This window comes from Cheilinus undulatus, linkage group 1 (assembly GCF_018320785.1).
Source record: "Cheilinus undulatus linkage group 1, ASM1832078v1, whole genome shotgun sequence".
In the NCBI taxonomy this organism is placed as follows: Eukaryota; Metazoa; Chordata; class Actinopteri; order Labriformes; family Labridae; genus Cheilinus; species Cheilinus undulatus.
In genome coordinates, this window is record NC_054865.1 from 58,427,419 (window position 1) to 58,443,885 (window position 16,467).

General features: G+C 39.5%; 2 protein-coding genes across 2 annotated transcripts in view; both read left to right on the top strand.

Moving 5' to 3' along the window:
• Nucleotides 1–2,540, top strand: part of LOC121508219 (cytochrome b-c1 complex subunit Rieske, mitochondrial) — a 4,924-nt gene extending 2,384 nt beyond the window's left edge. Inside the window, exon 2 of the mRNA XM_041784902.1 lies at nt 1,622–2,540. Coding sequence (XP_041640836.1) covers nt 1,622–2,232 — 611 coding nt within the window. The 3' untranslated portion in view covers nt 2,233–2,540. The remainder of the gene's footprint in view (nt 1–1,621) is intronic.
• Nucleotides 2,541–4,900: 2,360 nt separating this feature from the next.
• lrrk1 (leucine-rich repeat kinase 1) overlaps nt 4,901–16,467 on the top strand; it is an 82,693-nt gene continuing 71,126 nt past the window's right edge. The window contains exons 1-2 of the mRNA XM_041784715.1: nt 4,901–5,027; nt 7,783–7,908. Of these exons, the coding sequence (XP_041640649.1) occupies nt 7,893–7,908 (16 nt within the window). The 5' untranslated portion in view covers nt 4,901–5,027; nt 7,783–7,892. The remainder of the gene's footprint in view (nt 5,028–7,782; nt 7,909–16,467) is intronic.

Below are 16,467 nucleotides of genomic sequence, written 5' to 3' on the forward strand. Positions count from 1 at the left end.
AATGCACCATCTCATGCTGCAAAGAATCCCTCTGTGTCATTGGCTGCTATGGGCATAAAAGGAGAGAAACTCATGGTGTGGCCCCCATCCTCTCCTGACCTTTAACCCTACTGAGAACCTTTGGAGCATCCTCAAGCTAAAGATCTATGAGGGTGGGAGGTAGTTCACATCAAAACAGCAGCTCTGGGAGGATATTCTGACATCCTGCAAAGAAATTCAAGCAGAAACTCTCCAAAAACTCACAAGTTCAATGGATGCAAGAATAGTGAAGGTGATATCAGAGAAGGGCTCCTATGTTAACATGGAACTTGGCCTGTTCAGATGTTTTTGATTGAAATAGCTTTGATTTCAGTAAATATGACCTCCTAATGCTGCAGATTCAATGAATGACCATTTTCACTTCTTTACAACCAAAAAATGTTTTAAAACTCTGTCGTGCTTAATAATGTGGAACAGTGCATTTTGAGGTTTTAATTTTTAAAAAAATACATATTTTTATCATTATGAAGTTTGTTCAAAAACATTTGAATTATGCTCTAACGGCTGATGACTTGAAAAATATTCTGACTGTCATTTGCATTAATATTTAGGAAAATCAGAGAAAAATAACATTTGCATAATAATGTGGAACGCGGTGTAGACTAGTCATGTGGAGACAAGGCCGTCCATTAGGGGGGAGCTTTCAGGGGCCCAGACAAACTGGGGGTCCATGGAGGTCAACAAAACCTTGGTCTATTGTAACATTAAGCTGTGAAATCCATATTATATGTTATGTTCCGTGAAAAAATATCCGCTTATCAATGAAACACATCTCTTTAATTCATTTGTGTAGTATCCATCTTAAAAATTTAAAACGATTAAAAAAAAATTAGATGGGTTAATATTGAAAAAATGGATTACAATGGCAAAAAAATGTGGAGAAGGTTGTGAAATTGGATCTTAAAAGTAGCAGAAATAAGTTAGAAGTGCCAGAAATTACTTAAGAAAATAGCCAAAAAAAGGCAAAAATGGGCATAAATAGTGTAAAAGGGAATTTAAAAATGGCTGAAAATTGGTGGAAATCTGGTGAAATGGGAAGAAAAAAATGATATAAACTTGCAAAATAGTGCTAACTGAGAAAGAAAAATAGGCAGCTGTTGGAAGAAATTTGTCAAACTGGCAAAAATATGCATATCAGATAGTGAAATGTGGTTAAAATGGGAAAAATCAGGCAAAAAAATGTGGTAAAAGGGGGTTAATAGTGGCTATAATGGGTCAACAGAGGTAACATTTGGTTTAGAAGTGACAAAAAGAGGCAGAAAAAAAGTGGTGGAAAGAGTTTAAATGGCAAAAATAAGTGTTAGAATTTCTGGGGAAAATGATGAAAACTGGTTAAAATTTGGCAGAATTGGTGTGAAGTGCCAGCAGTGGAATTAAAAACAAATTCAAAGTTTTTGGGGGGAATCTTGGGACCCCCTCTTAGTGTCTCGTGACCCCAGAGGGGGTCCCAACCCCAAGGTTGAGAACCACTGTTTTACAGAAAAAAATATTTAGATAATTAGCTGTGAGAAATATCCAGAGCTGCTGGCGTCTGTCCTTCTCTTCCCGCCCTCCTGATGACTCGTGTTTTTTCTCTCCTCAGGCGCCGCAGGCGTGCGGTTTGCTCACACGGACATCAGAGTCCCAGACTTTTCAGACTACAGGCGCCCTGAAGTCATGGACCCTCACAAGTCCTCCAGAGACAGCGGCGACTCCAGGAAGGCCTTCTCCTACCTGATAACCGGAGCCACCACCGTGGTGAGCGTGTACGCCGCCAAGACGGTGGTCACACAGTTCGTGTCATCCATGAGCGCCTCGGCCGACGTCCTGGCTCTGTCCAAGATCGAGATCAAGCTCGGGGACATCCCTGAGGGTAAGAACATGACCTTCAAGTGGAGGGGCAAACCGCTGTTTGTCCGCCACCGTACCGAGAAGGAGATCGCCACCGAGGCCGCCGTTAACATCGCGGAGCTGCGAGACCCTCAGCACGACAAGGACCGCGTGATCAACCCCAGCTGGGTCATCGTTCTGGGCGTGTGCACACATCTGGGCTGCGTACCGATCGCCAACGCTGGAGAATACGGCGGATACTACTGCCCCTGCCACGGCTCGCACTACGACGCCTCAGGACGCATCAGGAAAGGCCCCGCCCCCCTCAACCTGGAGGTCCCTTACTACGAGTTCCCAGATGATGACACGGTGGTCGTGGGCTAAAGACTGTCCTCAGACTCTGATGGTTCTCAGCATGTTGATGTAAGAGCGAGGGAGGCGTGTCTCTCTGTGAGGGGCGTGGCCAGTTGTGATAATGATGGCAGCAGGTAGAAATGTTTTTATCCACAGCATCTCAGACACATGACCGCCACTCTGCCGATGATCACGTGATGTATTATATGTTAAAAGAAGCAGCAGTCTTTGTTTCTCTGATGTAAACGCCACTCCTTAAGTTAATCTGCCTGGTAACAGATGACCTGCTGTGGTCATGACTGGTTAATAAAGATTTCTATTTTATTTCAACAACTCCACCCAGCTGTCTGATTTTTCTCTCCATGGTTTTATGAATGTGCTCATGAATAATCTCACAGTTAGAGGTGTGGACCTCGACTCCATCCTCACCTCCTGTCCTCCATCCTCACCTCCTCTCCTCCATCCTCACCTCCTCTATCCTCCATCCTCACCTCCTCTCCTCCATCCTCACCTCCTCTCTCCTCCATCCTCACCTCCTCTCTCCTCCATCCTCACCTCCTCTCCTCCATCCTAACCTCCTCTCTCCTCCAACCTCAACTCCTCCATTCTCACCTCCTCTCTCCTTTATCCTAACCTCCTTTCTCCTCACTGACCTGGAAATCAATCTTTTTCCACCATGACGAAGGATCCTACGATCACTTAACTACACCTGGAGGAGGTGAGGAGAGAGGAGGGCAGAAAGAGGAGGTGAGGATGGAGGAGAAAGGAGGTGAGGATGGAGGAGAGAGGAGATGAGGATGGAGGAGAGGAGGTAAGGGTGGAACAGATGAGGATGGAGAAGAGGAGGTAAGGGTGGAACAGGTGAGGGTGGAGGAGAGGAGGTAAGGGTGGAACAGGTGAGGGCGGAGGAGAGGAGGTAAGGGTGGAACAGATGAGGATGGAGGAGAGGAGGTAAGGGTGCAAGGTGAAGAACTGTGGCATTTCTAAGGCAGAAGTTTGATTATTGATGTTATTTCTCGGTACAGGCTCAGAGTTCTGTGGTGGATAATTGTTCCGGATAGAAACATCCTCAAGAATTTAATGTCAGTTCTTAGACATTTTCAACTAAATTCTCCTAAATATTTTCTATCAGATTCACATAAAATTTGAGAACACACTCCCCAAATATCCATAAAAATATGTTAAATTTCAAACCAGATTCTCTGATCATTTCAGGGAGCTGGCTCAGTCTTCAGTGCTGAATAATTCTGACAACAGAAAGGATCTCTGCTGAAGGAAAGCCGGCATGTTTGTGTCCTTGTGGGTAAATTCAGGGTCTGAGGAGGCCTTAGCACCCATCCTGATACTGAATATTCAACTAGAGGAAATCTGCTCTGTGATCAACTACAGTCCAGTTTGTCTTCATTAATTATTTAAACTAAAAGACAGAGATATTATCATGTAAAGAGATTTATAAAGTTTGAACTGATGAACAAACTTCATGATAAATTTAAATAATCTGTCAACACTCTGAAATGCAGATTTACATTCACTCACATCTCTGTGCTTCAGCAGCTTTTGACTGTATTTTAAAATCAGTCATATGCTGCCCTACAACATGCATGTAGGGGTAGCTATTTTTAGCTATTTTTAGCTATTTTTTAACTATTTTTAATCAGTTGTTGTTTTAATCACAAAAAGCTGCACACAATTTCATTTTACTAAAATAAAATCTCATTCATTCATTAAAAAAAAAAACAGAACAAGATTTAGAAACAATTACAATAAAAATACGAGTCTCTATGACAGAGTATTAGGGTTCACACCAAGAGAAAAAAAAACAAAGAGAATAATTTTTTTTTTTTACATTACAAGAATAAAGTCGTAATATTACGAGAAAAAAGTCGTAATTTACGAGAATAAAGTCAATATATTACGAGAAAAAAGTCGTAATATTATGAGAATAAAGTTGTTATATTACGAGAAAATAGTTGTAATTTCTGAGAATAAAGTTGTAATATTGTGAGAAAAAAAGTCATAATATTACGAGAATAAAGCCATAATATTAAAAGAAAATAGTTGTAATTTCTGAGAATAAAGTCGTAATATTATGGAAAAAAAGTCATAATGTTACAAGAAAAAAGTCTGTAATATTATATGAAAAAAGTCGTAATGTTATGAGAAAATAGTCGTAATTTACGAGAATAAAATATAACAAGAAAGTTTTTTCTCATATTATTGCAACTTTTTTCTCGTAATTTTATAACTTTTTTCTAATAATATTATGACTTTATTCCCGTAATGTCAAAAAAAAAAAAAAAATAAAAATATTTTTTTTTTCTCTTGGTGTGGCCCTAATACTCCGTCGTAGTCTCTACCGACATCTTTGTCTCTGATAATAATTCTGAACTTTTCAACATAAAAAATTTAAAACTTTTCAGTGGGAAAATAAATTCTAACAGTCAGACTGAAGTCTAACAGGAACCGTTTACCTGCAGCAGGAAGGATAAATGTTAAAAACAATTATTTATCCACCATTAAGACGTTTTTAGGTTATTTTAGTTTAATCCACCGGAACTTCTCCAGGACTGATTCAATAAATCTCCCTTTACTGTGGGTTTTATTTTGAAATCTTCCACTTCTTATGAGGCGGGGCTTTATTTTGAAGATCCGTACCGGAAACGCCTCTCTAACCCTCTCGGACTTGACGTCGCGTGTCTGGATTGGAAAGTTTTTGTCTCGTGAAATCAGGAAGTCCAGTTAGACTAATGTCTGCCGTGGATCTATGTGTCTGCGCGGAGGAGGACGGTGAGCTGTGACCCGTCTGTGTGGACACCTGGACACAGGTGAGCTGAAACAAAGACAGCCTTTTAAACCCTCACCTTTACCTGGCTGAGGTTGAGACCCAAAGGAGCGAGCGCGCGAGCAGCCGCGTTACGTCAGAGGCAGAGAAAAACAAACCGCACCACGTCGTTAAACCTGATCACGAAAAGATCGATAATCTGATCACAGCGATGAATCAGATCAATGCAGCGGAGCGGACGTGACCACCACCTCTGCCTGCATGGTGATCAGGTACAGATAGAGCTGAGTATCGATGAGGTGATCAATAGTTCTCAGCTGCACTCTCAGATCATCGATGATCCACTTATTGATTAGATGATGACTCATAGCTGATCATTAGGGACTGTTTGTGGTGAAACTTCATATTTATTCTGACATCTTTGTTCTGTGCAGTGATTTTAAAAGTTTATCAGGATATTTGTCAGAGAAATGTTGAAAAATGGACAAACTTTTACTTTAAACTAGAATAATACCGCAGTGTGACAACGGTGGGGATTTCTGCTTAAAGTTTCTAGACTTTAAAAGTTTATAAAGTTGTAAATTGAGGGGAAACTAAACTCTAATGGAGTATTTTAGGATTTCCATGTCATCAGAGAACTCCTGCTGGGGGTCAGAGGTCATTTCTGCACAGAGAAACTAGTTTAGAGCTGTTCACCACTCTGCCAAGAGTTTAAAGTGCAAAACTTTAAACATTCTTCATTTTTAACGTCCCTGTAAAGTGATAAAAAAAAAAAAAATCAGTATTTCTGTTTGTTTTATGACAGGACGCTGTGTTCTGACTAGGGCTGGGCAAATAATCGAAAATTAGATTAAATCGCTACGTGGCCTGCCGCAATTTTCAAATCGCAGAAGGTGCAATATTTCTTTATCCTGACATTTGTGTAAAAACAGCAGTTTTAAACGGTTTTCGCAGCAGAGGTGTTATTCATGACATATGCAGCCATTCAGGTGCCATTTTCTGAGAGTAGTCGATAAAATCCTACCTTTTTCATTTTTGTATTTTTTTTCTTATCATATATTAGAATGATAAAAACTCTTCAATGCAGTAATTCATATCCACTTTGCACTATGCATCAAAATAATCAGAATTAGACACTTAAATAAGGGTGCACCGATCGATCGCCGCGTTTTCCTTAAAGACCCTGTGAAGTAAAAATAAATCTGTATTTAGGTTTGTGGTATGAGCACTGTGTTATGAACCCCCAGGTCTGCAGCATTAACCCCCTCACTCATGGTGTCATACTTGGAAAAATATTTTCCCCTAAAAACATGAACCAATAAACAAAACATGCAGAACTATAACTCTGCAATGAAACATGAACATTATAGAACGGTACAAGAGTACAAGACTGAATTCCTTTGCACAAAATGAACCAGAAGTCCCTGCTCCAGGCGACTGCTTCCTTCCACAATATTGTAGTGTTAGAGGGGCGGGGTCATTCTCTACTGTGGGCTTATGACATCGTGAGCCAACATATTGGCCCCGCCCACATGAAACCAAGCCAGGAAAGAGATGAAATGGCCTAAATCCAGAATTCAGTCTCATGTAGATCTCAGTTTTCACATGTTTACAGCAACCAGATTCCAACATTTCTAGAGTGTTCAGAGAAAAACTTTGGATTTCATTTTACAGGGTCTTTAATTTTGGGGGATCGGCGATCGGCCGATACAAATGAAACCGATCTTATCCACTGATCTCATCTACCTCTACCTACTAAAATGTGAAAATGAAATAATTTAGTAGTTTGGATAGCAATGCTCTAAACTTTTCATTTGTATTTGAGAGAACTACCTCATGTGCAGTTATTGTTTCACGGGTATTATTCAGTGTTTTTCAATAAAATAAGATTGGAGCATTGAAGGTGTATGCTGTCAGTTATAAAAAAAATCAGTATCAGCCAAAATCAGAATCGGCAGCTCAGGCTTTTTAAAGATCGGTGATCGGCCAGAAAATTGCAGATGGTGCACCCCTACTTTTAAAGAGTTGTTCAACCTGAAGAAAAACAGTTCTTTTGTTGGAAGCTCTGAAGAAAGACAGCAGAGGGATCAGTCTCAGGTCGACACCATTTATTTTGGTCACAGGTGAAGTACATGTGCTCAGCTGAGGTCTCAGAAAGAATGAGCCCCGATATACATAAGAGATGAACATTTATCTGCCCCATACAAGTGGTTGGTCTTTCAGTGGTGAAATAATCATGGAACATTACGAGACAGAGATGTTGGATTGTGTATTTGATGAGTTTGATGAGAGAAAACCGGAATACCGTCTGCTTACATTGAGTTGGCACGGCAGGTCCGAACTCAGAAGCGGCCGATCTAAAAACAGCTTGGACCGACAACTGAAGGTAACGAACCTATTACTAAGACTATAGGGATCATGGCAATGGACGAATTTGCCAAAATGTTGAAGTATCCCTTTAAAGAAGACTATTTACTACACAAATTATTTTAAAAAAGACTTTTGTTTCATTAATAAGTGTTTTTTTAATATAACATAATATGGATTTCACAGCTTAACTTTACAATAGACCAGGATTTTGTTGACCTCCATGGCCCCCCAGTTTGTCTGGGCCCCTGAAAGCTCCCCCCTTATGGACAGCCTTGTCTCCACATGACTGTTCTAGAATGTTCCTGGCTGTTCAAACACCTTCAGGTACAGTGGGGGTCCTGGTCTCTGGGACCTTTATTCTGGAGGTCACAGGCTGAAAAGGTTGAGAACCCCTGGACTAAGTAACTGATGTTTGGTCTCTGCTCCAGGTCTTCTCTTCATGCTGGTCGTCTGCTCTGATCGTCCACCAGCGACTCCAGTACGAACGTCCTGATGGTTTACTGGCCTTCTCCAGCACGTTGGAAACACTCACTGCAACATGGAGCAACCAAACGGTGAGCAGTCTCTACTGATCACACACCTGCTTTCTGGACACGCTCCATGGCGAATGGGTTTAACATCAGGACTGGTCGATATCAGCCCTGTTTAAAGGTCACATATTATGCTAATTACACTTTTTCAGGCTTTTCTAATTGAAATATGCCCTCCTGGCCTGTCCACAATCCCCCCAAGAATCAGAACCCCCCCCCCACCTTTCAGAAAACGTGCTGAAACAAGCCATTCTCAGAGTTCCCCTCATGATGTCATGTGGGGAGTTAGCCCAGCCCCCAGGAATGATTGGCCCTCCCCGCTTGGAAGAAAGCTGAGAGGAGGATCAGCGGAGCCACATCCATTAAGCCACAAATTTTCCCTAGAGGGGCTGAGTCAGGGGGCGGAGTCAGACAGCTCGGTAACATTTAAAGCCACAGACACAGAAACAGCTGGTTCTGAGCAGGGCTGAAACAGAGGGGTTTATAGACATGCAGAAATCAATACTGGAGTGTTTTTACAGCTACAAACTTCACAGGCAGGTTTTAGGACCTCTGAGACCGATATAAACTTTTCTTAAAGGGTAAATTATGTGAGCTTTAACAAATCTCAGCAACAATGTGGCATAAACAGGTATCAGTCACTGATGTTTATCTGTCATGTGTGAGTTTAATAGTCGAGCTAACGGCTGAATCAAGGAAGAGATTTGTTAGAGGAAGTCGCTGTTGGACTGCCCAGACCGGTTTGTTTGAAGTGAAACAGGAGAGAAGATGTTGGCAGTTTGACATCTAAAGAAGGCATGAAATCAGTATGAACTAAGTCTTTATTCCCAGTATGAGTAACGGGCAGAAAACCTGGGATCTGCAGAGACAACGAAGAGGAGATTCAGTCTGAGATGAAGGTGAATGTTTGTGTCATTTATTTAGATCTAGAGGAACCAGCACCCACACAGACAAACAGGATCTGCATCCTCACACATAGATTATAAAAAAATAAAAGTATAAAAGAAGTAAAAAAATAAAAAGGCAGAACTGAAATTGAAAGTAGACTAACGATCCAGCAGTGATCTGCTCTGTTATCATAAAGTTTTAAACAGTTTTTGATTGCACTAAACTTTGACCTTTACAACCACAAACGCTGAGTAGGCATCTGGTTAGTCATTTAACAAGAAAAAACCTTCTCCATGTATAAAAACATTCTGCATGTATAAAAACATTCTCCATGTGTAAAAACGTTCTCCATGTATAAAAACATTCTCCATGTGTAAAAACGTTCTCCATGTGTAAAAACGTTCTCCATGTAAAAAAACATTCTCCATGTGTGAAAACGTTCTCCATGCGTTAAAACGTTCTCATGTGTAAGCACATTCTCCAAGTGTAAAAATGTTCTCCACGTGTAAAAACGTTCTCCATGTGTAAAAACGTTCTCAATGTATAAAAACGTTCTCCATGTATAAAAACGTTCTCCATGTGTAAAAACATTCTCCATGTGTAAACACGTTCTCCACGTGCAAACACGTTCTCCACGTGCAAACACGTTGTCCATGTATGAAAACATTCTCCATGTATAAAAACGTTCTCCACGTGTAAAAACATTCTCCATGTGTAAACACGTTCTCCACGTGCAAACACGTTCTCCACGCGCAAACACGTTCTCCATGTGTAAACACGTTCTGCATGTATGAAAACATTCTACATGTATGAAAACATTCTCCACGTGTGAAAACATTCTCCACGTGTAAAAACGTTCTCCATGTGTAAACACGTTCTCCATGTATAAAAACGTTCTCCATGTATAAAAACGTTCTCCATGTATGAAAACATTCTACATGTATGAAAACGTTCTCCACGTGTGAAAACATTCTCCACGTGTAAAAACGTTCTCCATGTGTAAACACGTTCTCCATGTATGAAAACATTCTACATGTATGAAAACGTTCTCCACGTGTGAAAACATTCTCCACGTGTAAAAACGTTCTCCATGTGTAAACACGTTCTCCATGTATGAAAACGTTTTCCATGTATGAAAACGTTCTCCATGTATAAAAAAGTTCTCCATGTGTTAAAACATTCTCCATGTGTAAAACCGTTCTCATGTGTAAAAACGTTCTACATGTATAAATACGTTCTCCATGTGTGAAAACAATCTCAATGTGTGAAAACGTTCTCCATATATGAAAACGTTCTCCATGTATAAAATCGTTCTCCATGTATGAAAACGTTCTCCATATTTAAAAACGTTCTCCATGTATAAAAACGTTCTCCATGTGAAAAAACGTTCTCCATGTATAAAAACGTTCTCCATGTGAAAAAACGTTCTCCATGTATAAAAATGTTCTTATGTGCAGAAACATTCTGCATGTATAAAAATGTTCCATGTGAAACAACGTTCTCCATGTATGAAAACTTTCCCCGTGTATAAAAACGTTCTCCATGTGTAAAAACGTTCTAAATGTATAAAACCGTTCTCGATGTGTAAAAATAATCTCCATGTGTGGAAACGTTTTCCATATATAAAAACGTTCTCCATGTATTAAATCGTTCTCATGTATGAAAACGTTCTCCATGTTTAAAAATGTTCTCTGTGTATAAAAACTTTCTCTTGTGTAGAAACGTTCTCCATATGAAAAAACGTTCTCCATGTATAAAAACCTTCTCATGTGCAGAAATATTCTCCATGTATAAAAACGTTCTCCATGTATAAAAACGTTCTCCATGTGAAACAACGTTCTCCATGTATGAAAACTTTCTCTGTGTATAAAAACGTTCTCCATGTGCAGAAACATTCTCCATGTATAAAAACGTTCTCCATGTGAAACAACGTTCTCCATGTATGAAAACTTTCTCCGTGTATAAAAACATTCTCCATGTGTAAAAAAGTTCTCCATGTGTACAAATGTTCTCCATATGAAAAAACATTCTCCATGTGTGAAAAAGTTCTCCATGTATAAAAACGTTCTCCATGTGTAAAGACATTCTCCATTTGTAAAAACATTCTCCATGCGTTAAAACGTTCTCCATTTGTGAAAAAGTTCTCCATTTGTAAAAACGTTCTCCTGTGTAAAAACGTTCTCATGTATAAAAACGTTCTCCATGTGTAAAAACATTCTACATGTATAAAAACGTTCTCCATGTATAAAAACGTTCTACATGTGCAGAAACATTCTCCATGTATAAAAACCTTCTCCATTTGTAAAAACGTTCTCCTGTGTAAAAACGTTCTCATGTATAAAAACGTTCTCCATGTGCAGAAACTTCTCCATGTATAAAAACGTTCTCCATGTGAAACAACGTTCTCCATGTATGAAAACTTTCTCCGTGTATAAAAACGTTCTCCATGTGTAAAAAAGTTCTCCATGTGTACAAATGTTCTCCATATGAAAAAACGTTCTCCATGTGTGAAAAAGTTCTCCATGTATAAAAACGTTCTCCATGTGTAAAGACATTCTCCATTTGTAAAAACATTCTCCATGCGTTAAAACGTTCTCCATTTGTGAAAAAGTTCTCCATTTGTAAAAACGTTCTCCTGTGTAAAAACGTTCTCATGTATAAAAACGTTCTCCATGTGTAAAAACATTCTACATGTATAAAACGTTCTCCATGTATAAAAACGTTCTACATGTATAAAAACGTTCTCCATGTTTAAAAACGTTCTCCGTGTATAAAAACGTTCTCATGTGTAGAAATGTTCTCCATGTGAAAAGACATTCTCCATGTATAAAAACCTTCTCATGTGCAGAAACGTTCTCCATGTATAAAAACGTTATCCATGTGTAAAAACATTCTCGATGTATAAAAGCGTTCTCCATGTGAAAAAAACGTTCTCCATGTACAAAAACGTTCTCCATTTTTAAATTTTTTTTCCATGCGTTAAAACGTTCTCCATGTGTGAAAAAGTTCTATATATAAAAAACGTTCTCCATGTGTGAAAACGTTCTATATATAAAAAAACGTTCTCCATGTGTAAAATCGTTCTATATATAAAAAAACGTTCTCCATGTGTAAAATCGTTCTATATATAAAAAAACGTTCTCCATGTGTAAAATCGTTCTCCATGTGTGAAAATGTTCTCCATGTGTAAAAATGTTCTCCATGTGTGAAAAAGTTCTCCATGTATAAAAACGTTCTTCATGTATAAAAACGTTCTCCATGCGTTAAAACATTCTCCATGTGTAAAAACGTTCTCCATGTTAAAAAACATTCTCCATGAGTAAAAACGTTCTCCATGTAAAAAAACATTCTCCATGTGTAAAAACGTTCTCCATGTAAAAAACATTCTCCATGTGTAAAAACGTTCTCCATGTGTGAAAAACGTTCTCCATGTAAAAAAACATTCTCCATGTGTAAAAACGTTCTCCATGTGTGAAAAACGTTCTCCATGTAAAAAAACATTCTCCATGTGTGAAAACGTTCTCCATGTAAAAAAACATTCTCCATGTGTGAAAACGTTCTCCATGCGTTAAACATTCTCATGTGTAAGCAGATTCTCCATGTATAAAAATGTTCTCCATGTGTCAAGATTGAACAGTATGATTAAATTGCATTATTTTTTTAACACGTTAAGCTTTCCAGATTAATCACAAGCGTTAACGCGTTTATATTAACAGGCCGAATAAAAACACTATGTATAAAACATTTCTCTGTTCATGAAAATAGTTCTCTAAAGTTCCTCTAATGGGTTCTCCATGCATATAATCATTTTCCATTTATAGAACAGTCCATTGTGCATACAAAAGGTTTTCCATGGGCAGAATAGTTCTCCATACATAAACAGCTCTCTCTGTTTCAGCCATTCTTATGTTATTAAACGTTCTGCTGTGCAGACTGAGTTTCACACTGATAGCAGCAAATATGCCGGAACAGTCAACAGTCAGGGTTTCACTTCTGTTTTTGCTAAATTTAACAGTAGAGTAGTACTGTAGTAGTGATATTATAAGTAGAGTAATACTGTAGTAGTGATACTAACAGTAGAGTAGTACTGTAGTAGTGATACTAACAGTAGAGTGGTACTGTAGTAGTGACACTAACAGTAGAGTGGTACTGTAGTAGTGATACTTACAGTAGAGTGGTACTGTAGTAGTGATACTAACAGTAGAGTGGTACTGTAGTAGTGATACTAACAGTAGAGTGGTACTGTAGTAGTGACACTAACAGTAGAGTGGTACTGTAGTAGTGATACTTACAGTAGAGTGGTACTGTAGTAGTGATACTAACAGTAGACTGGTACTGTAGTAGTGATACTAACAGTAGACTGGTACTGTAGTAGTGACACTAACAGTAGAGTGGTACTGTAGTAGTGATACTAACAGTAGAGTGGTACTGTAGTAGTGATACTTACAGTAGAGTGGTACTGTAGTAGTGATACTAACAGTAGAGTGGTACTGTAGTAGTGATACTAACAGTAGAGTGGTACTGTAGTAGTGATACTTACAGTAGAGTGGTACTGTAGTAGTGATACTAACAGTAGACTGGTACTGTAGTAGTGATACTAACAGTAGAGTGGTACTGTAGTAGTGATACTTACAGTAGAGTGGTACTGTAGTAGTGACACTAACAGTAGAGTGGTACTGTAGTAGTGATACTTACAGTAGAGTGGTACTGTAGTAGTGACACTAACAGTAGAGTGGTACTGTAGTAGTGATACTAACAGTAGAGTGGTACTGTAGTAGTGACACTAACAGTAGAGTGGTACTGTAGTAGTGATACTTACAGTAGAGTGGTACTGTAGTAGTGATACTAACAGTAGACTGGTACTGTAGTAGTGATACTAACAGTAGACTGGTACTGTAGTAGTGACACTAACAGTAGAGTGGTACTGTAGTAGTGATACTAACAGTAGAGTGGTACTGTAGTAGTGATACTTACAGTAGAGTGGTACTGTAGTAGTGATACTAACAGTAGAGTGGTACTGTAGTAGTGATACTTACAGTAGAGTGGTACTGTAGTAGTGACACTAACAGTAGAGTGGTACTGTAGTAGTGATACTTACAGTAGAGTGGTACTGTAGTAGTGATACTAACAGTAGACTGGTACTGTAGTAGTGATACTAACAGTAGACTGGTACTGTAGTAGTGACACTAACAGTAGAGTGGTACTGTAGTAGTGATACTAACAGTAGAGTGGTACTGTAGTAGTGATACTTACAGTAGAGTGGTACTGTAGTAGTGATACTAACAGTAGACTGGTACTGTAGTAGTGATACTAACAGTAGAGTGGTACTGTAGTAGTGATACTTACAGTAGAGTGGTACTGTAGTAGTGATACTTACAGTAGAGTGGTACTGTAGTAGTGACACTAACAGTAGACTGGTACTGTAGTAGTGATACTAACAGTAGAGTGGTACTGTAGTAGTGATACTAACAGTAGAGTGGTACTGTAGTAGTGATACTAACAGTAGACTGGTACTGTAGTAGTGATACTAACAGTAGACTGGTACTGTAGTAGTGACACTAACAGTAGAGTGGTACTGTAGTAGTGATACTAACAGTAGAGTGGTACTGTAGTAGTGACACTAACAGTAGAGTGGTACTGTAGTAGTGACACTAACAGTAGAGTGGTACTGTAGTAGTGATACTAACAGTAGAGTGGTACTGTAGTAGTGATACTAACAGTAGAGTGGTACTGTAGTAGTGATACTAACAGTAGAGTGGTACTGTAGTAGTGATACTTACAGTAGAGTGGTACTGTAGTAGTGATACTAACAGTAGACTGGTACTGTAGTAGTGATACTAACAGTAGAGTGGTACTGTAGTAGTGATACTTACAGTAGAGTGGTACTGTAGTAGTGACACTAACAGTAGAGTGGTACTGTAGTAGTGATACTTACAGTAGAGTGGTACTGTAGTAGTGACACTAACAGTAGAGTGGTACTGTAGTAGTGATACTAACAGTAGACTGGTACTGTAGTAGTGACACTAACAGTAGAGTGGTACTGTAGTAGTGATACTTACAGTAGAGTGGTACTGTAGTAGTGATACTAACAGTAGACTGGTACTGTAGTAGTGATACTAACAGTAGACTGGTACTGTAGTAGTGACACTAACAGTAGAGTGGTACTGTAGTAGTGATACTAACAGTAGAGTGGTACTGTAGTAGTGATACTTACAGTAGAGTGGTACTGTAGTAGTGATACTTACAGTAGAGTGGTACTGTAGTAGTAGAGTAGTACTGTAGTAGTGACACTAACAGTAGACTGGTACTGTAGTAGTGATACTAACAGTAGAGTGGTACTGTAGTAGTGATACTAACAGTAGACTGGTACTGTAGTAGTGATACTAACAGTAGAGTGGTACTGTAGTAGTGATACTAACAGTAGAGTGGTACTGTAGTAGTGATACTAACAGTAGACTGGTACTGTAGTAGTGACACTAACAGTAGAGTGGTACTGTAGTAGTGATACTAACAGTAGAGTGGTACTGTAGTAGTGATACTAACAGTAGACTGGTACTGTAGTAGTGACACTAACAGTAGAGTGGTACTGTAGTAGTGATACTAACAGTAGAGTGGTACTGTAGTAGTGATACTAACAGTAGAGTGGTACTGTAGTAGTGACACTAACAGTAGAGTGGTACTGTAGTAGTGACACTAACAGTAGAGTGGTACTGTAGTAGTGATACTAACAGTAGAGTGGTACTGTAGTAGTGACACTAACAGTAGAGTGGTACTGTAGTAGTGATACTAACAGTAGAGTGGTACTATAGTAGTGATACTAACAGCAGTAGTGCTGTAGTATTGACATAAATATGCTGACCCAGCAGTAATGGTCTGGAGGGAGGGAAGATGTCATGGCTCAGAAACAAAAGAGCAGCGTTCACTGCTCTGTCTGTCTCCCCCGCCCCGTCCCGTTCCCCCCGTCCTACCTCTCCTCCTTCCCTCCATCCTGTTCCTCTACCTCTCCTCCCCCCGCCCTCAGCCCTTCCTCTCCCCATCCTCCCCCGTCACGGTGAGAGGAGTCAGATATCAGAGTGAGGATGCTGCTGTGATGGAGGACAGAGGAAGACGAGGAGGACTCTCTTCTTCGTTATGAGCAGGTCAGTCAGAGAGGAGACGGCGCTAATCGCCGTGTGGGCTGTAGAAACGGAGGCGAGCGGAGGGCGCCTGCTGTTGTTTCACTGCTGCACGTGTGAAATGCTGCTCTGCACACGTTCTGGCTGAATATCTGATCAGAGCTGTTTGTGATCTGATCGCTGATGTTTGCTAGGGCTGGGCAACAAAAATCAAACGTCACTGATACTTTGTGAATTTGACATTTGACCCCAGCCTTTATAGAGTAAAACCTGCTCTGATTGGAGAATCAGTTTTTCAGATATTTCTACTCTAAACATGTTTTTATTGAGCTTTATATACTCTATGATTATCTCCTTAAATTAACCAACTCTGCAGCTTTTGTTCAGAGTTCAGAGTTCTATTTAACCCTTTCAGAGCCGTTCTCCTTCCATACAGAAATATGTCCTACTTATTATGGAACAGTTTGTTTTCTCTGTATAGAAATGGGTTGCACCTTAAATAAAGCTAAATAGATTAATGACAGCACTACAACGGCGCCATTGACAAGGAAAAGTTACCTTTTGAGGGCATTTAGCCAAA